Below are 27,600 nucleotides of genomic sequence, written 5' to 3'. Positions count from 1 at the left end.
TTTATGCAGGGAAAAAGAGACTTTGAATATGATGAATATGCCCTATGAAAGAGCTTTACCTTAAAAAATTATATTTTCAAAACAAAATTTTGGATATTGTATCTCCCCTTTACTATTTCTATATAAAATGACTATTAGCGCTATCTTAACTTCATTTTTTTCAATATCTTAATATCGAAAGAATTAAAAAATATAGGTCCAAACACAAGGAAATACGTTTACACAATGTTTATTTAAGATAAGTGAAAAGTTTTAAAAGGGCTGTGCAATGCCTCTCACTTTACCATCTGATCTGACATCAGGTGTAAGGGTGCTCTCACATTGCGTACAGGCACACGTTCGTTGGCCCAGTTGGGGCTTGCCTCTGTTTCCCCCACAAAATTTTGGCATATAAGGTGCCTATGGGGTCATAGACTATAATGATTGCGACAGAGCGAATATGTGCTTTGTCGTGCATCATTTTTAGGAGATTATACTAACTGGAGATGGACATCCAGATGCAGTCTACTACATCTGAGTGTCCACCTCCAGTAGGCATATACACCCGAAAATGATGCATGACAGAGCACACATTCGCTCTATTATAGTCTGTAGCCCCATTGGCATATACGCCCGTATCCCATTTTGCGGGGGTATGGATGCAAGCCCTGACAGGCCAACGAACTGGTGCCTGAACGGAATGTGAATACGCCCTAAGGAGACGCTATTGTAAGCAACTGGGACAGTTGCTGATTCAATCATCCAATGCCAAGCTTATTTTGTCTAATAGGACGGCCTATTAATCTGAAGTAACAGGCTGAGTATCAGATGACTGTCCTGACAACTGTCGTGATCACATATAACAGTGCCTCTCCATGACCAAAGTACAAATGGATAAGAAGGAGCAGGACGATCTCTTTAACATGCAGTAATGTAGTGTATGTGAATTATTTGATGCACATTGTGGATATACACAAAATGGCAACTTTATGTCACACATCTGTCTTTGTGCAACTGGAGATTCCCAGTATAGAAATTAGACACCACATAGTGCAGCATAAAAGCAATATTTCCATGGATCAAATTATGTGTAAATTCTCATTGGAGAGGACAAAATAGTTATCTGGCCCACTTTGAACAAGGCATGGTCAATCGTGCTAGACTAATCTGGGAAATTTTTTTGTTGTGAAATTTTCTTGTCGACCGAAGAGAACACAATAATGATGTGATCAAGGAAAAAAAATATCCATTAAAATGGGATTCTTTGCATGTAAATGATTAAGAAAGGGGAGAGGAGGATATTAAGAATCATTCTGATGAACAGGTGTTCCGTAGTGAAGCAAGTTGCCACCAACACAAGATTCTAGCTCTAATGTCCAAACAACTTATCATTCCTTAGCACAAATAAACTATAGTAAACTATATACAATAGATCAGTTCTGGTGTCTAATTTAAGATTAGAGATCCAATTTTTGCAATGAATGCAAGAAGGTACACTGTCCGCCAGAGCCAATATCCCTACAGAACAATTTGAACATTTAGCGGCATCTATATGACAAATCAATGCTGCAGTTCCGAAGGCCAAAAAATGTCCAATACTTCAAGGGCAGCTTCTATTTATCTAGTTTACAATAACAGATGTTTAATTGCATTGAGTTGAGACTCATTTAGTACTAGAAATTATCATCATTTAGTGCTCTAAAGCATTGCTTTCATTACCACTTGTATGATGTGACTTTCACTGTAATTGTTCATCTTATTGTTAAATTGTACAAAAAAAAAATTAAGAAAATGGTTACTTCCCCATGTGATTTTTCTGATGTTTTAGAACATTTGATTTGTAGGTAAAACGTTTACCACATTCAGAACATGAAAATGGTTTTCCTTTGTGAGCTCTTTGATGTCCAATTAGAGATGAGTTGTGGAGAAAACACTTTCCACATAATTTACATGAAAATGGCATCTCTTCAGTGTGCATTCTCTGATGTCTTGCTAAAGCGGATTTCTGATTAAAACATTTCCCACAATCTGGACATGAAAATGGCTTCTCCCCTGTATGAATTCTCTGATGCCTAACAAAATCAGAGTTCTTAGAATAACATTTGCCACATTCTGCACATGAAAATGGCTTCTTCTCTGTGTGATTTCTCTGACGTCTAATAGGATTCGAATTCTGGTTAAAATGATTTCCGCTTTCTGAATATGAATATGGCCTTTGCCTTGTGTGAATTCTCCGATGTCTAGCAAGATCTGATGTCCGGTAAAAACATTTTCCACATACTGAACATGAATATGGCTTTTCCCCTGTGTGAGTTCTCAAATGCTTAACAAGATCTGATGTCTGGTTAAAACATTTCCCGCATTCTGAACATGAAAATGGCTTTTCCCCCGTGTGAATTCTCTCATGTTTAGCGAGATCAGATTTCTGAGAACACGATTTTCCACATTCTGAACATGAATATGGCTTCTCCCCTGTGTGAATTCTTTGATGTGTAACAAGTTTTGATTTAACGCTAAAACACTTTCCACATTCTGAACATAAAAATGGCTTCTCCCCAGTATGAATTCTGTGATGTCTGAATAAACCCGATTTATGACTAAAACATTTCCCACATTCTGAACATGAAAATGGTTTCTTCCCTGCATGAATTCTTTGATGTGAATCAAGATAAAATTTCTCTGTAAAACATTTCCCACATTCTGAACATAAAAATCGATTTTCCGTCACGTAAGTTTTTTGATGTTCAACATCACATCTTTTATCTTCATTTTGCATAATGGTTTGTGAGGAATCAGAAGATATGATCTGTTGAAATGGATCAGATGATGGAGTTTTGCTGCTAAGGGCTGGAGATCTATTTGAAATAGTGACATGCTCTTCATATGTATCTGGCATGGTGCTATAATCTGCTGTATAATCAGAATACATCAGGAATCCCTCTGTGCTCCTGTTACAGTCATCTGCCAAGAATAAAACTGATTTTATTATTTTTCAATAACTTCGCTTTATAATATATTATTGTACATTTTGTAACATTTGTATGCAAATTATAATAAAAATAATTAATTTACCAACTGAGTAAGGGTACCGTCACACAGTGGCATTTTGATCGCTACGACGGCACGATTTGTGACGTTCCAGCGATATATCCGTGACGTTCCAGCGATCTCGCTGTGTCTGACACGCTCCTGCGATCAGGGACCCCGCTGAGAATCGTACGTCGTAGCAGATCGTTTGAAACTTTCTTTCGTCGTCTAGTGTCCCGCTGTGGCGGCATGATCGCATGGTGTAACAAAGGTGTGCACGATATTGTATACGATGTGCGCATAGTAACCAACGGTTTCTACATCGCACATACGTCATGAAATTATCGCTCCAGCTTCGTACATTGCAAAGTGTGACAGCAGTCTACGACACTGGAGCGATATTGTTACGATGCTGGAGCGCCACGGATCGTGCCGTCGTAGCGATCAAAATGCCACTGTGTGACGGTACCCTAAGACAGGTGCAGAAACTGTAGACATCAAAGCAAGCAATAAATTTTTATATTTTCTTACAATTTTTCAAATTTTTTCATCATTGTTTTCTACTTAAATGTTCTATAGATAATCATAAAAAGCCTGGAAGTCATTGTTATTCAGTGGAGTCAGTCTTATGCACTCCCTAACAGATAAATGCAGCCTAGTATCGAGCAAGACATATGGGAGGAGCATTATGGTCATGTACTAATAATCTATGACTTTACAGCAAGTGCATGCTTGGATTATCACATGCAGGATTCTTTTTATTAGGAGATACAAAAAAGGAGTCCACATATACTCTTAACAAGTTTTAAAAAATGATGCAAACATTATTTTCAATCACTAATATATGTGGGGCAAGCCATGGTGCCAGTCCCTGGTTCTTTATTAGATCATTTGGCTTAACCTCTCCCACACAAGGGCTTTGTATTCACATCCTGGGAATGGGTCCTCCGGTATGGAGGGGACTCAGGAGCTGACCTCCCTCCACATGCAGCTATTTGATATACGGTATGTGGAATCTGTCTCTTAACAGCTGTGGATGCCATCACGTGCATGGGATTCCGTCAGCCCCCACAATGCGACTGCGAGGGATTGATGTGTTACTGCGACAGCCGAGAGTCTGCTGAAGAACCCATCACTGTTATCTTATTCATCCCCTGAAGCTAGGCTCTAGGTATTGTGGTATATAGTACAAGTGATCAAAGTAGTCCCTATAGTTTTTGAAAGAGAACATTTAAAAAAAAAAAACATATATAAAAAAGTTGAAATCACTCCACAATCCCCTTGCTTAACATTATGGCCGCTGCCCACTTATATATTAGTAGCTGAGTTTATTCTTTCAGCGCTGCCTACTGATATATACGTACCCCAATGAATCAAAACTATGCTGTACTATATGAACAATATTAGCATCCTAGGGACTTTCTGTTAGCATCTCAGTAATGTTTTCAGCAGATAGTCGCTGATTTGGAGGCAATAATGACGTCAGCGGTCAATGTGTTAAAAATAAAGGAGAAAAAAAAAACATTTTTGGTATCACCACATTTGTACAAGTTCAATCTGTTAAGTTTTGGATTTAATTAACTCAATCGGTAAATGCCGTAATGAGAAAAAAAATGCCAGAATTGTGGGCTTTTTTGGTCACTTCACCTCTCTAAAAATGTAATAATGAGCAGTTACAAAATTGTATGTACACGACACTGAAATCAATATAAACACCAGCTCACTGCACAAAAAACAAGCCCTAACTCAGACCCATGAACAGAATGTTAAAATGTTATGGGTCTTGGAAAATGGCACTACAAGGCAAAAAAACATTTCTTTCAAAATTATGATTTTTCTTCATTACCTAAATAGAAAACAAATTGATGTACACTACCGTTCAAAAGTTTAGGGTCACTTAGAAATTTCCTTATTTTTGAAAGAAAAGCACTTTTTTTCCAATGAAGCTAACATTAAATGATTCAGAAATACACTCTATACATTGTAAATGTGGTAAATGACTATTCTAGCTGCAAACATTTGGTTTGTAATGCAATATCTTCATAGGTGTATAGAAGCCCATTTCCAACAACCATTACTCCAGTGTTCTTATGCTACTTTGTGTTTGCTAACTGTCTAAGAAGGCTAATGGATGGTTAGAATACCCTTGAAAACCCTTGTGCAAGTATGTTAGCACAGCTGAAAACAGTTTGGCTGATTAGAGAACCTATAAACCTGACCTACCTTTGAGCTAGTTGAGAATCTGGAGCATTATATTTGTTGGTTTAATTAAACTCTTAAAATGGCCAAAAAAAAGAACTTTCATGTGAAACTCGATAGTCTATTCTTGTTCTTAGAAATGAAAGCTATTCCATGTAAGAAATTGCCAAGAAACTGAAGATTTCCTACAACGGTGTGTACTACTCCCTTCAGAGGAGAGCACAAACAGGCTCTAACCAGAGTAGAAAGAGAAGTGGCAGGCCCCGCTGCACAGCTGAGCAACAAGACAAGTACTTTAGAGTCTGTAGTTTGAGAAATCGAAGCCTTACAGGTCCTCAACTGGCAGCTTCATTAAATAGTACACGCAAAACGCCAGTGTCAACGTCTACAGTGAAGAAGCGACTCCGGGATGCTGGCCTTCAGGGCAGAGTGGCAAAGAAAAAGCCATATCTGAGACTGGCTAATAAAAGGAAAAGATTAATATGTGCAAAAGAACACAGACATTGAACAAAGGAAGATTGGAAAAAAGTGTTATGGACAGATGAATCCAAGTTTGAGGTGCTTGGAGCACACAAGAGCTGGAAGAGTGCCTGACGCCATCTGTCCAGCATGGTGGAGGTAATGTGATGGTCTGGGGTTGCTTTGGTGATGGTAAAGTGGGAGATTTGTACAAGGTAAAAGGGATTTTGAATAAGGAAGGCTATCACTCCGTTTTGCAACTCCATGCCATACCCTGTGGACAGCGCTTGATTGGAGCCAATTTCATCCTACAACAGGACAATGACCCAAAGCACATCTCCAAATTATGCAAGAACTATTTTGAGAAGAAGCAGGCAGCTGCTATTCTATCTGTAATGGAGTGGCCAGCGCAGTCACCAGATCTCAACCCCATTGAGCTGTTGCTGGAGCAGCTTGACCGTATAGTACGCAAAAAGTGCCAAAATCAAGCCAAACCAACTTGTGGGAGGGGCATCTGGAAGCATGGGGTGAAATTTCTCCAGATTACCTCAGCAAATTAACTGCTAGAATGCCAAAGGTCTGCAATGCTGTAATTGCTGCAAAGGGAGCATTCTTTGACGAAAGCAAAGTTTGAAGGAGAAAATTATTATTTCACATAAAAATCTGTCTGGACTAGATTTTCAATTCATTTGGCAACTCATTTGATTAATAAAAGTATGACTTTTCATGGAAAACACAAAATTGTCTGGGTGACCCTAAACTTTTGAACGGTAGTGTATGTTTGGTATCCTCTCTGTAATAGAGACCAACAAGCCTCTCCGCTACAGTCAGAGATTGGCTGCAGCAGTCAGTTGCTTGTAAGGTCAAAATCGAATGAAAAGCGATCTCAGCTTCATTTGTTCTATTTGTTACAACAAGTGTGTCAATTTTGCCCATTGAAACAGCGCAACAAAATTGATATTAATAGAAAGCAAGTTTGTTTTATGAGGATTCCTTATCAGAATATATTACCTATAGATTCCCATGAAAAAACATGTATGATACAACATACACCAAAAATTCAGTAATTGTAGCTTCTAGTGACTGAGTAGAATCTATGACTTCTCTTAATTTAATGGTTGCTACTCACCTGTGTGGTTATCTGTAAGGATCTCCTCTTTACACCACTCATCACCAATCACATATGTCTCTATAGTACCAATGTCGATCAGATCTTTACCCTGAAACAAATATTGTAAAAGTCACAGACAGATTTAGTCAGATTAAATAATTTTTGAAGCCCAGACAAGGTCATTAATTGGCATGACGGCCGTAAATTACACGACAGCAGTAGTTGCAGGTCTTCTGTATAAATCCAACCTGTTGGATTTTAAGTCTAACCTGCAGTCTCCATAACAAGAAAATTGTGATAAGATCCAGACATCTAATGTCTATATTCAGTTTTAATCCTGTCATTTCCACCAAGTATAAAACATACACTGAATGGCCAATTTAATAGAGACACCTATCTTTTAGGCTGGAACTCCAATGAGAAATCCGGAAAGTGTAAGACACTTGCAGTAGAGCATTTTAATCAGTAAAGGCTGGTGAGGTCGGACAACTGGCCCAGGTCTTGTAGGGAGCCTAAGAGCTCTCTCTCGCCTTTTTGCCAAAGGTGTCCAGGAGTCACTTTTCAAAGAAATCGTCAGGATCTCTCTCTTTCATCTTTTCAGGTACCCACACCAGCCTTATACTATTACGTATTACTTAGCCATCAGAGTTGCCACCGCTTTAGTATGATTTTGAATGTCTCTATGGACAGGAGGCATAACATCTTCCAATTCGCTTACTTAACCCTCTACAGCCGTGTTGCGCTCTGCCACCTTTTTAACATCACGACAGATTATGCCTGTTAGTGTACAAAGAGTGGAATTGCACATATTGACTGCATTGAGAACATCCATCAAAGATGGAGACTATCCCAAGTATACTCCTACAGGAGCACTCTCATTTCTTCTGGGGCATCTTCTGGCCCCAGGAGGCACCTATGAAGTAGAGTCCCTCTCATGGGATCCATCATCATCCTCTTGTGCAAGAGCTGTATATCAAGATCCTGTTGGGGACATGTTTAGAGGTCTGCATGGACACTGCTGACCTCTGGCTTCTGGGAGTAGAATTCTGCACTCTATGGGCACACTGAGCCAGTCTGGTAGCCACTTCACCACATGATGCACGTGCACCACCTTGAGGTTCCGTATGTATCACTTCCTCCTCCCCGCCATTCCTCTTACTGCGGGTCATTTTGCTCCCAGAGACACCAATCTAATAGCACATCAGACCTCCTTTAGCATTCAGGACCACAACAATTTGTCATGTCATAAATTCTATCAGGTGTTGATATCGTTCTCTGTTGACAAAATAGCTTCTCACAGTTGCCACAAATTTAAAGACGGTACAGACTTGTTCTGAAAAAAAAACTGTTTCTACCTCCTCCTAAAGATGCTCTACAGTATTAAGATCTAGGAACTCTGAAGGCAAGCAAGAAAAACCTTGCGGTCATGTTTCTATAACTAATCAATGACTATTGACCGTTGTGATATGGTTCTTTTTCCGCCTACCAGATAAGCTGCCAAGAGATGATGAAGTTGATTGGTCACGATGTTTAGGTTAGCCCAAGTGTTCAAAAGATCCACACAGGTATCACAGGAGCCACGGTGTGGGAATAAAACATTCTCCACACGTATCTTCTCCTCCACCAGCCTGACAGTAAGGGTTAATGGATTCATGATCTTTATGCCATCTCCTGATGCTCTTATCCACACGATGCCAGAGAAATCTGGATTCATCTGACCAAGTAATGATATTGCAATGCTCAGAGATCCAATAATTGTTTATTTTAGACAGCATTGGCAATGATTGTCCAGCATTATAACCCATCAATGCTAAAGAAAAACAATGGCATATTATGCATTCGGATGCCTTAATTGGTCACTCATCAGCGTTGTAATCAGCTGTAACTTACTTAACTGTTGAATGTCTCTAATAAATTGTCCATTCAATGTATAAACACAAGACTTTCACAGTCTTATAAACATCATAGGGTGAACTATAATGATACCTTCTCTTCATCTAGCTCATCATCCTCAGGAACATTGGGATTTTCTTCTAAACATTCTAGAAAAAGTGGACTGGGACATCTGTCTGGTGTTGTCCCCTCACTGGATAGAACTGGAGGAAACACATACAGGGACTGAATTCTTTCTTTACATACAGATCATTTTATGCTGTGTGTATTTAGTCATGAATATTACCTGGTGATTTGAGGGGCTGGGGAGCTTCCATTATGACATCCCTGTACAGATCTTTGTGTGCTTCTAAATACTCCCACTCCTCCAAGGAGAAATAGATGGTGACATCCTGACACCTTATAGGAACCTGACACATATAATGAAACAGTCATGCCCCCAATGTCTTCACAGCACTAATGTATAATGTCCTAGCATTCCCAGCAGTGTTACCTCTCCAGTCAGCAGCTCAATCATCTTGTATGTGAGTTCCAAGATCTTCTGGTCATTGATGTCCTCATGTATCAGGGGATGAGGTGGAGGTCCCATAATTGGGCTCTTGGGTCTAGCCCATTCCTTAGATACAGGGACCTGACAGCGCTCACTAGAGGTCTTCTTCACTACTGTGTAATCCTGGTTATGGAGAGACACATTGATAAACCTCACTACAGACATTTCCAGAGTCCTCACCTCTCCAGTTCTGTCCATCTGTTATTCCCATAGATAAGAACGATCTATTGTGACGTCACCAGAATATCTCACCTCTCCAGTAAGCCGGAAAAGAATCTCTAGGGTGAGGTTTAATATACTTTCTGCCATGTTGTCCCTGTTCATATCTATCCTTGACAGGTCAATAGGGAAAATTCTCCTGTGTAGAAGATGGCCACTGAGAGGATCCTTTATTGTAGGGACCTGAATAGGAAGATGAACCTATAGAAAGTAATGAAGAATTCAATCTCAGAAGATTGACAGAGGGATGGGTTACAGCAATACATGATTGTGGGGTGCTGCAAGGTTACTATGGTACCTGGAGATATAACAATGGTCTCTAGGTCCACCTTGTGTGAAAGTCCATTACATCCTAAAGCATGGTCTAATATGAAATAAAACAGGCAGGGATCGTACACAGTACTATAGTTTACTAACAAAGTAATCAACGATCGGGATGTGCTGGCTTAGGAGCTGTTACATACAGTTGACATCCTGCTTCAAATGCTGGGTTTGATGCTAGAACCAATCCTGTCAGTTTAATCTCTTAGATGCCATTTTCAATAGCGATGGCCACATCTATTGATATAGAGAGGGTACTTCCTCTGTACCGCTATCGCTACCCCACCTTCCATAGCTAGAAGACCTAGAGGTTTATGTTAGGCCTTAGGTTGTCATGATTAGTGATGAGCAAATTTGTTCGGAAAACGACCGCCAAACATAAATTCGACACGAATATGACACATTCAGTAATTTTTTTTCACTAACTTTATGTGTGCACATTGCAGCTAGCCAATCCTGACACTACGGCTTGTGTCATTGGCTACTGAAATCACATGTCCCTCTCCATATAAATAGCAGAATCTTGCTTTAGCGCTATTGTCACTGTAACAGTGCAGAGAGGCTGCTCCTCATGCTGCCACTGTTAACAGCAAAATTTTAGCTCGTTAGTTAGGAGGTTATATATCAGTCAGATAGTGTAGCTAGATAGTGTCCAGTGTGGCTGTAAAATTTACCTTCTGAAAAAAAATGTTTGTGCCCATTACTGAGGTCCACAGACAAAGCCAGCAGGGCACATGTCCTACAAGTGTGTTGTGCAATGCTTCTATAGTGCTACATGCACGAGTATAGCATTCTAAATTATGGTTTTTCAGTACCTAAGGGTATGTGCACACGTCAGGATTTCTTGCAGAAATTTCCTGAAGAAAACCGGAAATTTTCTGCAAGAAATCCGCATTTTTTTTGCGTTTTTTTCCCGTTTTTTTTAGCATTTTGCAAGCGAAATTAGCTTGCAGAATGCTAAAGTTTTCCAAGCGATCTGTAGCATCGCTTGGAAAACTGACTGACAGGTTGGTCACACTTGTCAAACATAGTGTTTGACAAGTGTGACCAACTTTTTACTATAGATGCTGCCTAAGCAGCATCTATAGTAAAAGATAGAATGTTTAAAAATAATAAAAAATTTTTTAAAAATGGTTATACTTACCTGCAGACAGCCGATCTCCTCAGCGGCGTCCGTTCCTATAGATGGTGTGTGTGTACAGGACCTTCGATGACGTCGCAGTCACGTGAGCGGTCACATGAGCAGTCACGCGACCAATCACAAGACGGCGACGTCATCGCAGGTCCTTCACACAGAGCATCTATAGGAACGGAAGCGGCAGCGTGCACCGATGAGAGGCGGGAAGACTCCGGGGCCATCAGAGGGTAAGTATATGACTACTTTTTATTTTAATTCTTTTTTTTTACCAATTATATGGTGCCCAGTCCGTGGAGGAGAGTCTCCTCTCCTCCACCCTGGGTACCAACCGCACATAATCTGCTTACTTCCCGCATGGTGTGCACAGCCCCATGCGGAAAGTAAGCAGATCAATGCATTCCTAGGTGTGCGGAATCCCCGCAATTCCACAAATTTAATGAAAATGTGCTTTTTTTTTCCGCAATGCGATTTTTTTCGCGGAAAAAAATGCAACATTTGCACTAGAAATGCGGAATACACTGTAAATAATATGAGGCATATGTAAGCTTTTTTTTGCATTTTTATCACGTTTTTATAGCGAAAAAACGCGAAAAATACTGAACGTGTGCACATGGCCTAAATGTGGAAAAGTCTGCTGTATCCCACATTTTAGCTGATTAGATAGGTGGTTGTAGTCCCCATGGCGCACTTACAGAGATGCCTCAGGTGTATAGAGGGAGCAATGTCATAAAATTGGGGATGTCCTTATATATGAACATTTATAACGTATATCGGAAACTATTGCCCTATGGTGTTTGAGTTATGTAAACCAAAATACCCTACTCACATGTTAACCATATATTAATTACAAAACAGGCCTGCAATGTCTAAATCTCAAGACATGTACAAGCGATAAAGCAAAAAACTGATATACCATGAGTTTCTCTTCACAGTGACCCCCCCCATGGAACCAAACTCTAACCCTACCCAAAGGCTCCATCCTACACACACTCCTCTTCCTTCTTCCCAAAACTCTTTCTTCATCCCTTCTTTTTCCATAAAGTTTTTGTAAGTTTGTTACAAAACATAGTGTTTAGAGATGTTGATTTGGTATCCATGTAGATATTTGTACATTACGAGTATATATAGGTATACTGTCAACCCTATGTTTATACGCATGGCTCGAACATCTATTTTGCACTGTTTAATTCCTTGAAAATGTAATAAAAAAAAATTTAAAAAGAAAGAGATAGATGGTTGTATATCAGTCAGATATTGTAGCCAGCTACTGTTCTGTGTGGCTGTTAAAGTGAACCTGTCAGCAGATTTTGCAGCTATAAGATGCGGCCACTGCCTTTCAGGGCTTATCTGCAGCATTCTATAATACAGCTACCCGGTCATGCCACCAATGAGGAAGCCAGTCCGGCGAAACGGCACTGTCGGGGTAGCTGAAGGAAACTCAGGACCAGGACATACATTTATGTAAGTAACATGGTTTTAGAACTTTGAGGATGCAGTTTAGAAGGCACTTTTGCACATTACATTAGTCCCCTACACTGTTTTGAGATTATTATGCTTCCGCTTGAGACAAGGGTTTACAGATCAGAAGCACTATGCACTTTATTTTATGTGGATATTGTCTGAAGACGCGACTTATTATATTGATATTTTCTTTAACCCCTTTCTGACATATGACGTACTATCCCGTCGAGGTGGTATGGGCCTGTATGACCACCGACGGGATAGTACGTCATCACCGATCAGCTGCGCTCACAGGGGGAGCGCGGCCAATCGGGGCCGGGTGTCAGCTGACTATTGCAGCTGACATTCGGCACTATGTGCCAGGAGCAGTCACGGGCAAAAAACAAGACTTTACATGACTCTGTGGACCAAAATATGGAAAAATTATAGCTATCAAAATGTGGACAATTGCAAAAAATGAGAGCAGCACAGAATAACCAAAGCAAGTTCAGTGTGCAAAGCCCCTCAGGTATGTACCAAACCGTAAACTAGAAATCCAAAAAGTCAGAGGCAGCACACCATAGCAGATTAGTGTCAAAAAGTGTTCAGGTTTTAATAGCCCATCATGGCGACGTTTCGGCTCATGGAGAGCCTTTCTCAAGCTTGAGAAAGGCTCTCCATGAGCCGAAACGTCGCCATGATGGGCTATTAAAACCTGAACACTTTTTGACACTAATCTGCTATGGTGTGCTGCCTCTGACTTTTTGGATTTCTATCAAAATGTGGAGACGCAAAAACCATTTTTTGCTATAAAAAGCATCTTTTAGTGTGTGACAGCTGCCAATCATAAAAATCCGCTAAAAAACCCGCTATAAATAGTAAATCAAACCCCCCTTCATCACCCCCTTAGTTAGGGAAAAATAATGAAATAAAAAAAAATGTATTTATTTCCATTTTCCCATTAGGGATAGGGTTAGGGTTGGGGCTAAAGTTAGGGTTAGGGTTGGGGCTAAGTTAGGGTTCGGGTTGGGGCAAAGTTAGGGTTAGGGTTGGGGCTAAAGTTAGGGATAGGGTTTGGATTACATTTACCGTTGGGATTAGGGTTAGGGGTGTGTCAGGGTTAGGGGTGTGGTTAGGGTTATGGTTGGGATTAGGGTTAGGGGTGTGTTGGAGTTAGGGGTGTGGTTAGGGTTGGGATTAGGGTTAGGGGTGTGTTGGGATTAGGGTTAGGGGCGTGTTTGGGTTAGGGGTGTGGTTAGGGTTATGGTTGGGATTAGGGTTAGGGGTGAGTTTGGGTTAGAATTGCGGGGTTTCCACTGTTTAGGCACATCAGGGGCTGTCCAAATGCGACATGGCGTCCAATCTCAATTCCAGCCAATTTTGCATTGAAAAGTCAAACTGCGCTCCTTCCCTTCCGAGCTCTGCCATGCACCCAAACAGTGGTTTACCCCCACATATGGGGTATCAGTGTACTCAGTACAAATTGCACAACTTTTGGGGTCAAATTTCTTCTGTTACCCTTGGGAAAATAAAAAATTGGGGGCGAAAAAATCATTTTTGTGAAAAAATATGATTTTTTATTTTTACGGTTCTGCATTATAAACTTCTGTGAAGCACTTGGTGGGTCAAAGTGCTCACCACACATCTAGATAAGTTCCTTAGGGGGTCTACTTTCCAAAATGGTGTCACTTGTGGGGGGTTTCAATGTTTAGGCACATCAGGGGCTCTCCAAACGCGACATGGCGTCCTATCTCAATTCCAGTCAATTTTGCATTGAAAAGTCAAACGGCACTCCTTCCCTTCCGAGCTCTGCCATGCGCCCAAACAGTGGTTTACCCCCACATATCGGGTATCAGCGTACTCAGGACGGATTGCACAACAACTTTTCAGGTCAAATTTCTCCTGTTACTTGGTAAAATAAAACAAATTGGAGCTGAAGTAAATTTTTTGTGAAGAAACGTTAAATGTTAATTTTTTGTTAAACATTCCAAAAATTCCTGTGAAACACCTGAAGGGTTAATAAACTTCTTGAATTTGGTTTTGAGCACCTTGAGGGGTGCAGTTTTTAGAATGGTGTCACACTTGGGTATTTTCTATCATATAGACCCCTCAAAGTGACTTCAAATGTGATGTGGTCCCTAAAAATTTTTTTAACACTTATAACTCCCTAACAAAAAAAATGTTGGTTCCAAAATTGTGCTAATATAAAGGAGACATGTGGGCAATGTTACTTATTAAGTATTTTGTGTGATATATCTCTGTGATTTAAGGGCATAAAAATTAAAAGTTGGAAAATTGCGAAATTTTCAAAGTTTTCACCAAATTTCCATTTTTTTCACAAATAAACGCAGGTAATATCAAAGAAATTTTACCACTATCATGAAGTACAATATGTCACGAGAAAACAATGTCAGAATCATCAGGATCTGTTAAAGCGTTCCAGAGTTATAACCTCATAAAGGGACAGTGGTCAGAAATGTAAAAATTTGCCCGGTCATTAACGTGCAAACCAACCTTGGGGGCAGGGTGGATAAAAATCAATGTTTTTTTTTTTAAAAAATCGAAAAAAATCGGATTTTTTTTTATTTAAATCGGATTTTTTTCAATAAACTGCTTTTTGAGGAAAATATTTTACCATCCAAAGGTTCTTCCATCATGAGATAAAGCTGAGTTGTTTAACTCAGTAGAATAAAGGCTGTATATGTGTAACATTCACAATGCCATGCTCTTCCAGAGGTTTCTGTAGGATTAGTGGGCAGTTTCTCTCCTATATTATCACAGACGCTCGCTTTACTTACGCAGTTCTCAAAACTGAATTTGACTCCGCAGAGGTCCCAGCCTCTTCTTCACGGCAAAAATGTTAAAACATGAACAGAGTTGAGAAAAAGACCTTAATCATATTGTTCTACAAACCTATGAATACAGAATCAACCCCTTCAGTGCCAAGTCCAAGAAGTTAGACAATATGTTTCTGATTGTTTGGAGTGGAATAGATCTGCACAACACAAGAAGAATGTGAATCTAAGTGTGAGGAGGAGGAAGGGCAAGCAGACAAGAAAATGAAAGTGAAACTTTGAGCACAATACTGCAGCATAGCCACAGACAGACAAGTCTGGATCTGTTTGTGTGTACGATCTGAGGTTTATTACATTCTTTCCTTATAATGGCAGCAGGCCGTAAAAGAGACCCAGTTTGGGAATATTTTAATGAAGCTCCTTCGCCTATCGGTAAGGCAGGCATGCGTGCAAAATGCAAACGATGCAACAAAGAGATGCAAGGCCTGGTGGCGCGAATGAGGCAACATCATGAGAAATGCGGTGATGAAGATGACCAAAGAAACACTTCTGAACAGGCAGGATCTTCAGGTTGGTAAACATTTTTATTGAATCCTATTTCTAAAGACTGAACTGTCATGTGTGAGAAAAATTATATTTCTTATTATTACTGCATGTTACTGTCATTTGGTACAGTTATGAAGAAAAACAAATATTCCTTTTGGGGCAGGGGCAGTGATGTGTTGTTTACAATAAGCAGAAATTGTATAAACAATAAAATAACAGCATTGACTTTTTTTGTTTAGGGGAATTCATGGATTCTGGAAACTATCCCCCTCCAAGATCACTATCATCCTGTTCTACAGTTTCAGAGTTATCCATCCAGGATAGTGCTTCATTAGCAGCAGCATCATCATCAGACACCCACAGCCACATATCACCATCACCCAAAAGGAAGAAAAACACTTTGCCTCCTGGAACCACCATAGATAGGTTTGTGATAAGAACTAGCAGATTAGAAAAAGAGTTGATTGATGAAAAAATTGCCCAGTTTATTTATGCAACGAACTCTTCTTTCCGTCTGACTGAGAACCCACATTTCATTAATATGGTTCAGTCACTGAGACCAGGATACAGTCCACCCAGCAGAGCTGATGTTGCAGGGAAACTTCTGGATCAAGTGTATGACAGAGAAATGGAGCAATGTGCAACAGCTCTGGAGGGTAAAATTGTTAACCTAAGTATTGATGGGTGGAGTAATGTCCACAATGATCCTATTGTATATGCTTGTATAACAACAGAAGAAGGTAAAGTCTTCCTTGCACAAACAACTGATACGTCAGGAAATGCACACACAGCAGAATACTTACAAGAAGTGGCAGTAAAAGCTATAACGACATGTGAACAAAAATTCAAATGTCTAGTACGCAGTTTGGTCACTGACAATGCTGCAAACGTATCCAAGATGAGAAGAGATTTAGAAGAGCAGGGAGGGAATACAAAGCTGCTAATAACATATGGTTGCAGTGCTCATTTGCTGCACCTCTTAGCCAAAGACTTAAGTGTTCCAGAAATAAAGGCTAATGTAGTTGAAATTGCTAAATACTTCCGTAATAATCATTTTGCTGCAGCAGCTCTGAAAAGGATGGGTGGAACCAAGCTAACGCTCCCACAAGATGTTAGATGGAACTCTGTGGTGGACTGTTTTGAGCAGTATATCAAAAACTGGCCTATTCTGATGACACTTTGTGAAGAAAATCGAGATAAAATAGATGGCACTGTCACGGCCAAAATCCTCAACATTGGGCTTAAGAGAAATGTTGAACATATGCTGAGCTTCCTGAAACCCATCTCTCAAGCTTTAAACAAAATACAGAAAAATAGCTGTTTTATTGCGGATGCTGTTGAAATTTGGAAGGAACTGAGTGAACACTTAAAAACAGAACTACACATGGACAGAATTAAATTACAAGCAGTAAACAAACGAATGGGACAAACACTGACTCCAGCTCATTTTTTGGCAAATATTGTCAATATCCAATATCAGGGTCAAAACCTAAGTGCTGAGGAAGAGGAGTTAGCTAAGACATGGGTATCCAGCAATCATCCATCTTTAATGCCAACTATAATAAACTTCAGAGCTAAGGGGGAACCATTCAAGAAATATATGTTTGCTGAAGATATTTTAAGGAAGGTCACACCAGTAAACTGGTGGAAGTCACTTAAGCGCTTGGATTTAGAGACTGTTCAAGTAATGATTTCACTTTTAACAGCAGTAGCTTCTTCTGCAGGCGTTGAAAGAATATTCTCTTCCTTTGGACTCATTCATTCTAAATTGAGAAATCGGTTGGGACCCAATAAAGCAGGAAAGCTTGTTTTTCTTTTCCAGATTATGAATAGGAACAAAGAAGAAGATGATGATGAAGATGACGACAAGTGAGCTACAGAGGACAGCAGGGACATTAGTATTTAAGTTTTTCATGTGTCGGCTGGGCTGACAGTCTAAGTTTCTTATAATATATATATATATATTGTTTAGCCAAATTAGTTAACAAACATGGATGTTTGTTTAAGCAAATAACTTATGCGGTAATGTTGTTATTGTTTCAGTTGAATAAATCTATTTAAATTGTTATTAAGGTCAGGATTATTTTTCTCCTTCCTAAGTACAACAGAACAGTGGTGTCCAAATACGAATGATTAACCCATTAAACTGGGGAGAAAAAAGTAATATAAAAAGTGATTCTAAAAATCTTCATCTACTTGCATGTTAAAGTAGCAAGAACTAGTTTAGGTAGAAACTTTGATTTAAATCACTGATTTAAATCAAGCCTTACTGACTAGTGATTTAAATCGTGATTTAAATCGTGATTTAAATCAAATCCACCCTGTAAAACACATCATAAAACCATATTGTTTTAAAACTGGATCCATTAGAAATAGAAGACAACGGATGCTGTGTTAACAGATTGAATGCCTATTGACTTCAGTGTTACAATAATGGATCCAGAAGAGAATAACTAGTGAATAATTAACACAATAATTAAGTACAATTTTTTCCTGATGGATTTCTGATGGATCTGTTATAAAGGATCATTACTAGTGATGAGCGAATATACTCATTACTCCAAGTGTTTTTTAGTGCTCGGAAATTTAGTTTTCATCGCCTCAGCTGAATGATTGACAGCTATTAGCCAGGGTAAGTACATGTGGAGGTTACCTGGTTGCTAGGGAATCCCCACTTGTAATCAAGCAGGCTAGTAGCTGTAAATCATCCAGCTGCGGCGAAGAAAACTGAATCTCCGAGCACTAAAAAATACTCGAAGGACACCCCAGCGTGCTCGGACAATCTCGAGTAATGAGTAAATTCGCTCATCACTAATCATTACTGGACATGTGAACATAGCCTTAGTGAGATAGAGCCTCCTCCATTATATCTGAGGTAACTGAGAGAGATAGAGCCTCCTCCATTATATCTGAGGTCACTGACAGAGATAGATCCTCCTCCATTATATCTGAGGTCACTGACAGAAATGGAGCCTCCTCCATTATATCTGAGGTCACTGACAGAGATAGAGCCTCCTCCATTATATCTAAAGTAACTGTCAGAGATATAGCCTCCTCCATTATATCTGAGGTCACCGACAGAGATAGAGCCTCCTCCATTATATCTGAGGTAACGGACAGAGATAGAGCCTCCTCCATTATATCTGAGGTCACTGACAGAGATAGAGCCTCCTCCATTATATCTGAGGTTACTGACAGAGATAGAGCCTCCTCCATTATATCTGAAGTAACTGTCAGAGATATAGCCTCCTCCATTATATCTGAGGTCACGACAGAGATAGAGCCTCCTCCATAATATCTGAGGTAACTGACAGAGATAGAGCCTCCTCCATTATACCTGAGGTCACTGACAGAGATAGAGCCTCCTCCATTATATCTGAGGTCACTGACAGAGATAAAGCCTCCTCCATTACATTTGAGGTCACTGACAGAGATAAAGCCTCCTCCATTATATCTGAGGTCATTGACAGAGATAGAGCCTCCTCCATTATATCTAAAGTAACTGTCAGAGATATAGCCTCCTCCATTATATCTGAGGTCGCTGACAGAGATAGAGCCTCCTCCATTATATCTGAGGTCACTGACAGAGATAGAGCCTCCTCCATTATATCTGAGGTAACTGACAGAGATAGAGCCTCCTCCATTATATCTAAAGTAACTGTCAGAGATATAGCCTCCTCCATTATCGCTAAGGCACCTTGTGGAATCTTACTGTATGTGGGGGGATGTGCTGTTAGAGAATGATGCTTTGGGAAATGGACTGCACTGTGTGTGCAGTATGTTTCCATGTTTGCCGTCTTTCACAACTGGAAATCAAAGGGAAGAAGAAATTCAGTGAGGAAGCTAGTATGCATTTATGGTCTGACCATGATTAGGACATTCCGTTGAAACGGGTAGGTCTGTGACATCCTTTTTTGTACTGTTTCACTGCCTGCTAGTTCTTTATGGAGCTTTTAATTAAGCCATATAAAATGCTAAGTTTTAAATGCGCACAAGCTTCCGCGCTAAATTACGGTAGTTCTTCCCTTTGATGTCTATGCCGCAGCTTCTCTGGCTTCAGTCGTGTGAAGAACTCCATGGTCCACACCCTTAAGGTGAGAGGACTTTCTACACTATTTTGTTTGTTGTTTTCACAACTGGAAGGTATGTATGTACTCGAGATAAACAAACAGAAGAACCCTGGTTCAACAGCCACGCCAGCAGTCTGTGGCTAATGGATGGGAGTCATGCCGCAATGGTGACATTGCACCAGACCTACAAATTAAAAGATGTCCCCTGGATTCCAGCAGTTAGGAAGTGGTTCAAGGTCTCTCCACTATGACCTATAACCAAGTGTGTACGCCTGTGCCATGATTGATTGTCCGTACGTTGCTGGTTGCAGTATGGGGAGGATTGACGGTTCACTAAATGGAACGCTTAGATTTTGCTTGGCTGTAGTTAATTGATAGTAATAATTGTTGTATAAAGTGCATGCACTTCAAATTCACCATGAGGAAGTCACATAAGGTAACGTAATGTGTAATGTCTATTTTGGCCCCAACCTCTTTCTTTACCTTGCATCTTGTGTTTGTTTGTCTCAAGTGGCAACTCATCTCATTTTGCTAAATTCAAGGGATATAAAGTCTAGCCCAAAACGCTGTTAAAATGCCAGGTTTTTAAAAAGTAAAAAAAAATCATATCAAGAAGAATAATTTCAGAACATTTTCCACTTTTAATGTCACCCATAATCTGTACTAATTAATCGAAAGGTGGAAAATAAAAAGTGCAAAACTAAAATGATGTGGTTGCATATATCTTATAATTGGAGTTGTGGCTGTATTCAGAATTAGCTAATCATATTTAAGCTCATGTTGAAATATTATCTGGGACTGGGACTATTTCCTTTTTTTTTTTTTTTTTTACTATGGGCCTACCTGCCTGTTCTGCCCGGCGCACTGCTCAGAGCGGTCCTGCCTGTGCAGCGCCCCAGAGATCTGGTCGTTGCAGTAACGTCGCTCTGCCACTAAGGGGAGTGATGGCACTAAAGGAGTTCTACTGACCAGGTATCACCAGAACACATTACACTTCATACTCCGGCCACTAGGGGGAGAAAAAGGCTTTATTTATTGGGCCACTCCTCACACTGGTAAAACTAGGGGTTGGATAGGAAGTTAGTCAGAAGCTGACTGGGTTGGACTCAGGCAGCATCCCGTGGCAGGGGGTGCTGCAGGGAGAAGATTCAGGGGGGTCCCTGTCAGGCTTGGGAACCTGGCAGGTACCTAGCGAACAGAACAGAACGTTACGGAACCGCGCCTGCACTACCTTGCGGCGGTATCCTAAGAAAGGACATGAAGAGAAGGATATTGTGGAACAGTGAGAAACGAGATCAGCACAAGGAGAACCAGTAGGAGTCGTGCCCAGAGAACGGCAACATCCTACTGAGGCGCTTAGCCGGTGGCCGGAACACCGAGGAAGTAACTGACTCTATGCCTTACTTCAAACTCCGCAGGACAGTTAATTATAGGTTGGCTGTCTACCATAAATTTCCTACGCAGACTTAGGGGGCAACGCGTGGAGAGGGGCGTCTCTAGGGTCCCGGAAGAGCTCCGAGCTTTCCCGTCATACGGGTGCGTCCTAGCCATAACATACCTGGGGGACGAGAAACTAGAAACATCTGGAACGAAATAGAAAGAAAGAGAAAGAACTAGAAAGAACGAACGAACTAGAACAGAAGTTGTGAGGACTATTCCGAATGCTCAGCAGGGTAGCACTACAACCCATGCGCTATTGGTAGGCAACGATTTCCACCTGTAAAGGGAACTCTGGATGTGCCATTGGACCGGCCGGTCTCGGACAGCCCTGTTAACTGTGCTCTGGATTGAGGATCCTGAAGTCTTCAGTAAAGAGGTAAAGAGACTGCAACCCTGTGTCCTCGTTATTGTCTGCACCTCACACCATCACCATCAACCTTACTGGGAAGCCCTGGGGACATACTTCACCTGTGGGAAGTTATACCATCTACCCTGTTTCCCCGAAAGTAGGACCCCCCGAAAGTAAGACAGGGTGGGGGTTTCGGGGGGGTCCTCCAATGTAAGGCCTCCCCCGAATGTAAGGCAGGGTTGGGGGGGCTGCTGTGAAATGTAAGGCCCTTACCTTTGGGCCGCCGCTGTCCCCCATTGGGTCCCCAGGCTCCAGAGGTGTCCTCAGGTTCAGCTGGGCGGGTCCAGCGCTCATGGGGTTAACTCGCCGTGTTAACCCCGCAATCCGCCCAGCTCAACAGCTCATTGGCCGCCCCTGCTCCCCACGTCACCGCCGGCCCCCGGCTCGAGCGCTGATTGGCCAATCAGCTCGAGTGCTGATTGGCCCAGCAGCTCGGGCTGTAATTGGCCGCCCCAGCCCCACGTCACCGCTGTTTCCCTGCTGATTGGCACAGCGTTCCCTGCAGCACAGGCCTTCCGCACCCACAGCCGCACCGCAGAGGAAAACGTCCAGCATTTAAAAACCAAGTAGGGAAACATGTACTGTATAGGGTATGGGGCTGTGTGCAGTGGGATACGGCACTGTTATGGGGTATGGGGCTGTGTGCAGTGGGATACGGCACTGTTATGGGGTATGGGGCTGTGTGCAGTGGGATACGGCACTGTTATGGTATGCAAGCAGAGGGTATACGGCAATTACCGTACAGTACCGTACCGTAGTGTGTTACTGTTACCGTACTTTGATTTGTTGTCTGCTTTCCAGTTGAACGGTGTAACGTTAAGTACTGTACTGAATTTGAAAATTGTCATTTTTTTTTCCGGCTAATGTAAGACCTCCCCCGAAAGTAAGACAGGGCGAGACTTTTTGGGGTAAAATTAATGTAAGACAGGGTCTTACTTTCGGGGAAACACGGTAGCTGCCATCACATCACCCCAGTGGACCCCAAGCAGTGTCAGTCACCCTGACCGAATACCACAGGTGGCATCATGTAACCTTGACAGACTCCTTTCATCTTTCATTGGACGCCCCTTAGCAGGGTCACGGACCGGGTCCCGCCACCGTGACATCCCCAGAACCGAGACATAGAGGACCGGTACCGAGTAATCCGCGGCCCTGCGTCTGGGGGTGCTCCACCTGCAATTCTGAGGCTTCACGTTAAAGGGAATCTCTCACCCCAAAAATCGTATATGAGCTAAGGCCACTGGCATCAGGGGCTTATCTACAGCATTCTGTAATGCTGTAGTTAAGCCCCCGATGTAACCTGAAAAGTAAGAAAAACAGGTTATATTATTCTCACCCAGGGGCGGTCCCGCTGCGGTCCGGTCCGATGGGCATCGCGGTCCGGGTCCGGCGCCTCCCATCTTCATACGATGATGTCCTCATCTTGTCTTCCTGCCGCGGCTCCGACGCAGGTGTACTTTGTCTGCCCTATTGAGGGCAGAGCAAAGTACTGCAGTGCGCAGGCACCGGGCCTCTCTGACCTTTCCCGGTGGCCTTAGCTCATATCCGATTTTTGGGGTGACAGATTCCCTTCAACTCTTTCTCTTCCGGGCTGCTCTGTCAATGGGGTGTGACTGTTGTGACAGCTGGCTTCATGCAGTTAGGTATGGGGAGATGCCTGTTACTTAGTATGACATCGGCAACCATGCCCTGTCAGCAGAGAGGAAGAGAAAAAGCTGCTCCCACAAGGTAACATTAGCGGAAGCCGCAAAATCAAATGCAGGATTGGTCTGTGGTTGGCGGCAGGCATCAGTCTGTCATTGGCGGCAGGCAGAATGGGAAGTAGATAGCAATTTTTAGGCCCATAGTAAAAAACTAAAATAGTCCTGGATAACCCCTTTAAATAGTAGTAGACAGCTGCCACCCTTTACAGTAATTCTGATTAACCCTGTATAAAATGTAGCTGTTCAATGAGAATTTTCATGACTTTTTTTAGTTGCATTTTACAGCAAAAGTCATGGTTGATAAACAGCTTACAACACGCAAAAGTATCTTATTATTGAAAGTCATCAGTCAGAAGGGTTCAAAAAATTTCCATGGCATTAGATCAACCATGGAACACTGTGAAGATGTCATCAAAAAGTGGCTTAAATATGGCTTAACAGTGATGTTACTTATTACTGGATGTACATCAAAATTAGTTGAAAAGACAAGAAAATTGGTTCAGAAAGTTGCCATGCAACATAAAAGGAGCTATTGGACTTCTTGGCATGGCCATATCTGCCAATAGGCACTTAAGGGCACGTGCCTAGGGCGGGACAACGCGGGGGAACGGCACCTGAGCAAGTTTTTTTCTGTGTTTTTTTTTTTTTAATTAACACCTCTCTGACCTTGGACGTACTATCCCGTCGAGGTGAACTGGGCCTATCTGACTCTCGACGGGATAGTACGTCATAGCGATCGGCCACGCTCACGGGGGAAGGGGGGGTCGCGGCCGATCGCGGCGGGGTGTCAGCTGCCTATCGCAGCTGACATCCGGCGCTATGTGCCAGGAGCAGTCACGGACCGCCCCCGACACATTAACCCCGGCACACCGCGATCAAACATGATCGCGGTGTGCCAGCGGTATAGGGAAGCATCACGCAGGGAGGGGGCTTCCCTGAGACCCTCGCAGCAACGCAATGTGATCTCTTACCTCCTCCTCCTCGTTGCAGGCCCGGATTCAAGGTGGCCGCGGCATCCGGGTCCTGCAGGGAGGGAGGTGGCTTCACAGCGCCTGGTCAGAGCAGGCACTGTGAAGCCTGGAGCTGTGCATGTCAGATCGCTGATCTGACACACTGCACAGTAAAGTCTCAGATCAGCGATCTTACACTATAACATGATGCCGCCCCCCCTGGGGCAATGTTATAGTGTAAAAAAAAAATATTCCAATGTGTAAAAAAAATTTAAAAAAATTCCCAAAAAATACAAAAAAAAAAATATTGTACCTATAAATACATTTCTTTATCTAAATAATAATAAAAAAACAATAAAAGTACACATATTTAGCATTGCCGCGTCCGTAACGACCCCACCTATAAAACTATATCAATAGTTAACCCCTTCAGTAAACACCGTAAAATAAAAACGAGGCAAAAAACAACGCTTTATTCTCATACCGCTAAACAAAAAGTGGAATAACATGCGATCAAAAAGACGGATATAAATAACCATGTACCGCTGAAAACGTCATCTTTTCCTGTAAAAAAGTGGAATAACACGCGATCAAAAAGACGGATATAAATAACCATGGTTTTCCCGTAAAAAATGAGCCACCATACAGCATCATCAGCAAAAAAATAAAAAAGTTATAGTCCTCAGAATAAAGCGATGCAAAAATAATTATTTTTTCTATAAAATAGTTATTATCGTATAAAAGCGCCAAAACATAAAAAAATGATATAAATGAGGTATCGCTGTAATCGTACTGACCCGAAGAATAAAACTGCTTCCCCCAAAAGAAGTTCATGAATAGCTGGTTTTTGGTCATTCTGCCTCACAAAAATCGGAATAAAAAGCGATCAAAAAATGTCACGTGCCCGAAAATGTTACCAATAAAAACGTTAACTCGTCCCGCAAAAAACAAGACCTCACATGACTCTGTGGACTCAAATATGGAAAAATTATAGCTCTCAAAATGTGGTAACGCAAAAAAATATTTTTTGCAATAAAAAGCGTCTTTCAGTGTGTGACGGCAGCCAGTCATACAAATCCGCTAAATAACCCACTATAAAAGTAAATCAAACCCCCCTTCATAACCACCTTAGTTAGGGAAAAATAAGAAAATTAAAAAAATATATTTATTTCCATTTTCCGGTTAGGGCTAGGGTTAAGGCTACAGTTAGGGTTGGGGCTAAAGTTAGAGTTAGGGTTGGGGCTAAAGTTAGGGTTAGGATTACATTTACGGTTGGGAATAGGGTTGGGATTAGGGTTAGGTGTGTGTCTGGGTTAGAGGTGTGGTTAGGGTTACCGTTGGGATTAGGGTTAGGGGTGTGTTTGCATTAGGGTTTCAGTTATAATTGGGGGGTTTCCACTGTTTAGGCACATCAGGGGCTCTCCAAATGCGACATGGCGTCCGATCTCAATTCCAGCCAATTCTGCGTTGAAAAAGTAAAACAGTGCTCCTTCCCTTCCGAGCTCTGCCATGCACTCAAACGGTGGTTCCCCCCCCCACATATCGGGTATCAGCGTACTCAGGACAAATTGGACAACAACATTTAGGGTCCAATTTCTCCTGTTACCCTTGGAAAAATACAAAACTGCGGGCTAAAAAATAATTTTTGGGGGAATTTTTTTTTTACTATTTTCACGGCTCTGCGTTATAAACTGTAGTGAAACAGTTGGGGGTTCAAAGTTCTCACAACACATCTAGATAAGTTTGTTGGGGGGTCTAGTTTCCAATATGGGGTCACTTGTGGGGGGTTTCTTATTATGACCTGGTGGTAAAGACAATAATGGACCTGGTGGTTAAGAGCACACGGAATGACCTGATAGTTACTAATAATATAGGACGAGCTCTGAGACGTGGGAACTCTGCTGACCGCAATCCCTAATCCTATCACACACAGAAATAGCCGTGGATTGCTCCTAATGCTCCCTATGCAACTCGACACAGCCTAAGAAACTAGCTAGCCCTAGAGATAGAAAAATAAAGCCTACCTTGCCTCAGAGAAATTCCCCAAAGGAAAAGGCAGCCCCCCACATATAATGACTGTGAGTAAAGATGAAAATTACAAACACAGAGATTAAATAGAATTAGCAAAGTGAGGCCCGACTTACTGAACAGACAGAGGATAGGAAAGGTAACTTTGCGGTCAGCACAAAAAACTACAAAAAGACCACGCAGAGGGCGCAAAAAAGACCCTCCGCACCGACTCACGGTGCGGAGGCGCTCCCTCTGCGTCCCAGAGCTTCCAGCAAGCAAGACAAAAATTAAAATAGCAAGCTGGACAGAAAAATAGAAAACCAGAGAAAAACAAGCAGGAACTTAGCTTCTGCTGGGAAGACAGGTCACAAGAACGATCCAGGAGAGAACTAGACCAATACTGGAACATTGACAGGTGGCATGGTGCAAAGATCTAAGTGGAGTTAAATAGAGCAGCCAGCTAACGAATTAACCTCGTCACCTATGGAAGGAAACTCAGAAGCCGCAGCACCACTCACAACCACCAGAGGAAGCCCATGGACAGAACCAGCCGAAGTACCATTCATGACCACAGGAGGGAGCTTGCCAACAGAATTCACAACAGTTTCTACTGTTTAGGTAAGTTAGGGGTTCTGCAAACGCAATGTGACGCCTGCAGACCATTCCATCTAAGTCTGCATTCCAAATGGCGCTCCTTCCCCCCCACATATGGGGTATCAGCGTACTCAGGACAAATTGTACAACAACTTTTGGGGTCCAATTTCTTCTCTTACCCTTGGGAAAATAAAAAATTGGAGGCAAAAATATGATTTTTGTGAAAAAATATGATTTTTTATTTTTACGGTTCTGCATTATAAACTTCTGTGAAGCACTTGGTGGGTCAAAGTGCTCACCACACCTCTAGATAAGTTCCTTAGGGGGTCTACTTTCCAAAATGGTGTCACTTGTGGGGGGTTTCAATGTTTAGGCACATCAGTGGCTCTCCAAACGCAACATGGTGTCCCATCTCAATTCCTGTCAATTTTGCATTGAAAAGTCAAATGGCGCTCCTTCCCTTCCGAGCTCTCCCATGCGCCCAAACAGTGGTTTACCGCCACATATGGGGTATCAGCGTACTCAGGACAAATTGTACAACAACATTTGGGGTCCAATTTCTTCTCTTACCCTTGGGAAAATAAAAAATTGGGGGCGAAAAGATAATTTTTGTGAAAAAATATGATTTTTTTATTTTTACGGTTCTGCATTATAAACCAACATGGCGTCCCATCTCAATTCCTGTAAATTTTAAATGTAAAAGTCAAATTGCCCTCCTTCGCTTCCGAGCTCTGTCATGCGCCCAAA

The 27,600-nt window shown here is 41.7% G+C and overlaps 1 protein-coding gene across 1 annotated transcript in view; it reads right to left on the bottom strand.

Moving 5' to 3' along the window:
• Positions 1 to 213: 213 nt before the first annotated feature.
• Positions 214 to 27,600, bottom strand: part of LOC138664152 (zinc finger protein 436-like) — a 47,479-nt gene continuing 20,092 nt past the window's right edge. The window contains exons 2-7 of the mRNA XM_069750598.1: positions 9,471 to 9,638; positions 9,162 to 9,341; positions 8,955 to 9,078; positions 8,762 to 8,871; positions 6,794 to 6,884; positions 214 to 2,940 (exon numbers count right to left, since the gene is read on the bottom strand). Coding sequence (XP_069606699.1) covers positions 1,775 to 2,940; positions 6,794 to 6,884; positions 8,762 to 8,871; positions 8,955 to 9,078; positions 9,162 to 9,341; positions 9,471 to 9,542 — 1,743 coding nt within the window. The 5' untranslated portion in view covers positions 9,543 to 9,638 and the 3' untranslated portion in view covers positions 214 to 1,774. The remainder of the gene's footprint in view (positions 2,941 to 6,793; positions 6,885 to 8,761; positions 8,872 to 8,954; positions 9,079 to 9,161; positions 9,342 to 9,470; positions 9,639 to 27,600) is intronic.

This window comes from Ranitomeya imitator, chromosome 2 (genome assembly GCF_032444005.1).
Source record: "Ranitomeya imitator isolate aRanImi1 chromosome 2, aRanImi1.pri, whole genome shotgun sequence".
Taxonomy (NCBI): domain Eukaryota; kingdom Metazoa; phylum Chordata; class Amphibia; order Anura; family Dendrobatidae; genus Ranitomeya; species Ranitomeya imitator.
Note: the sequence above shows the minus strand (reverse complement) of the source record. Positions and strands in the feature narration are given on the sequence as shown.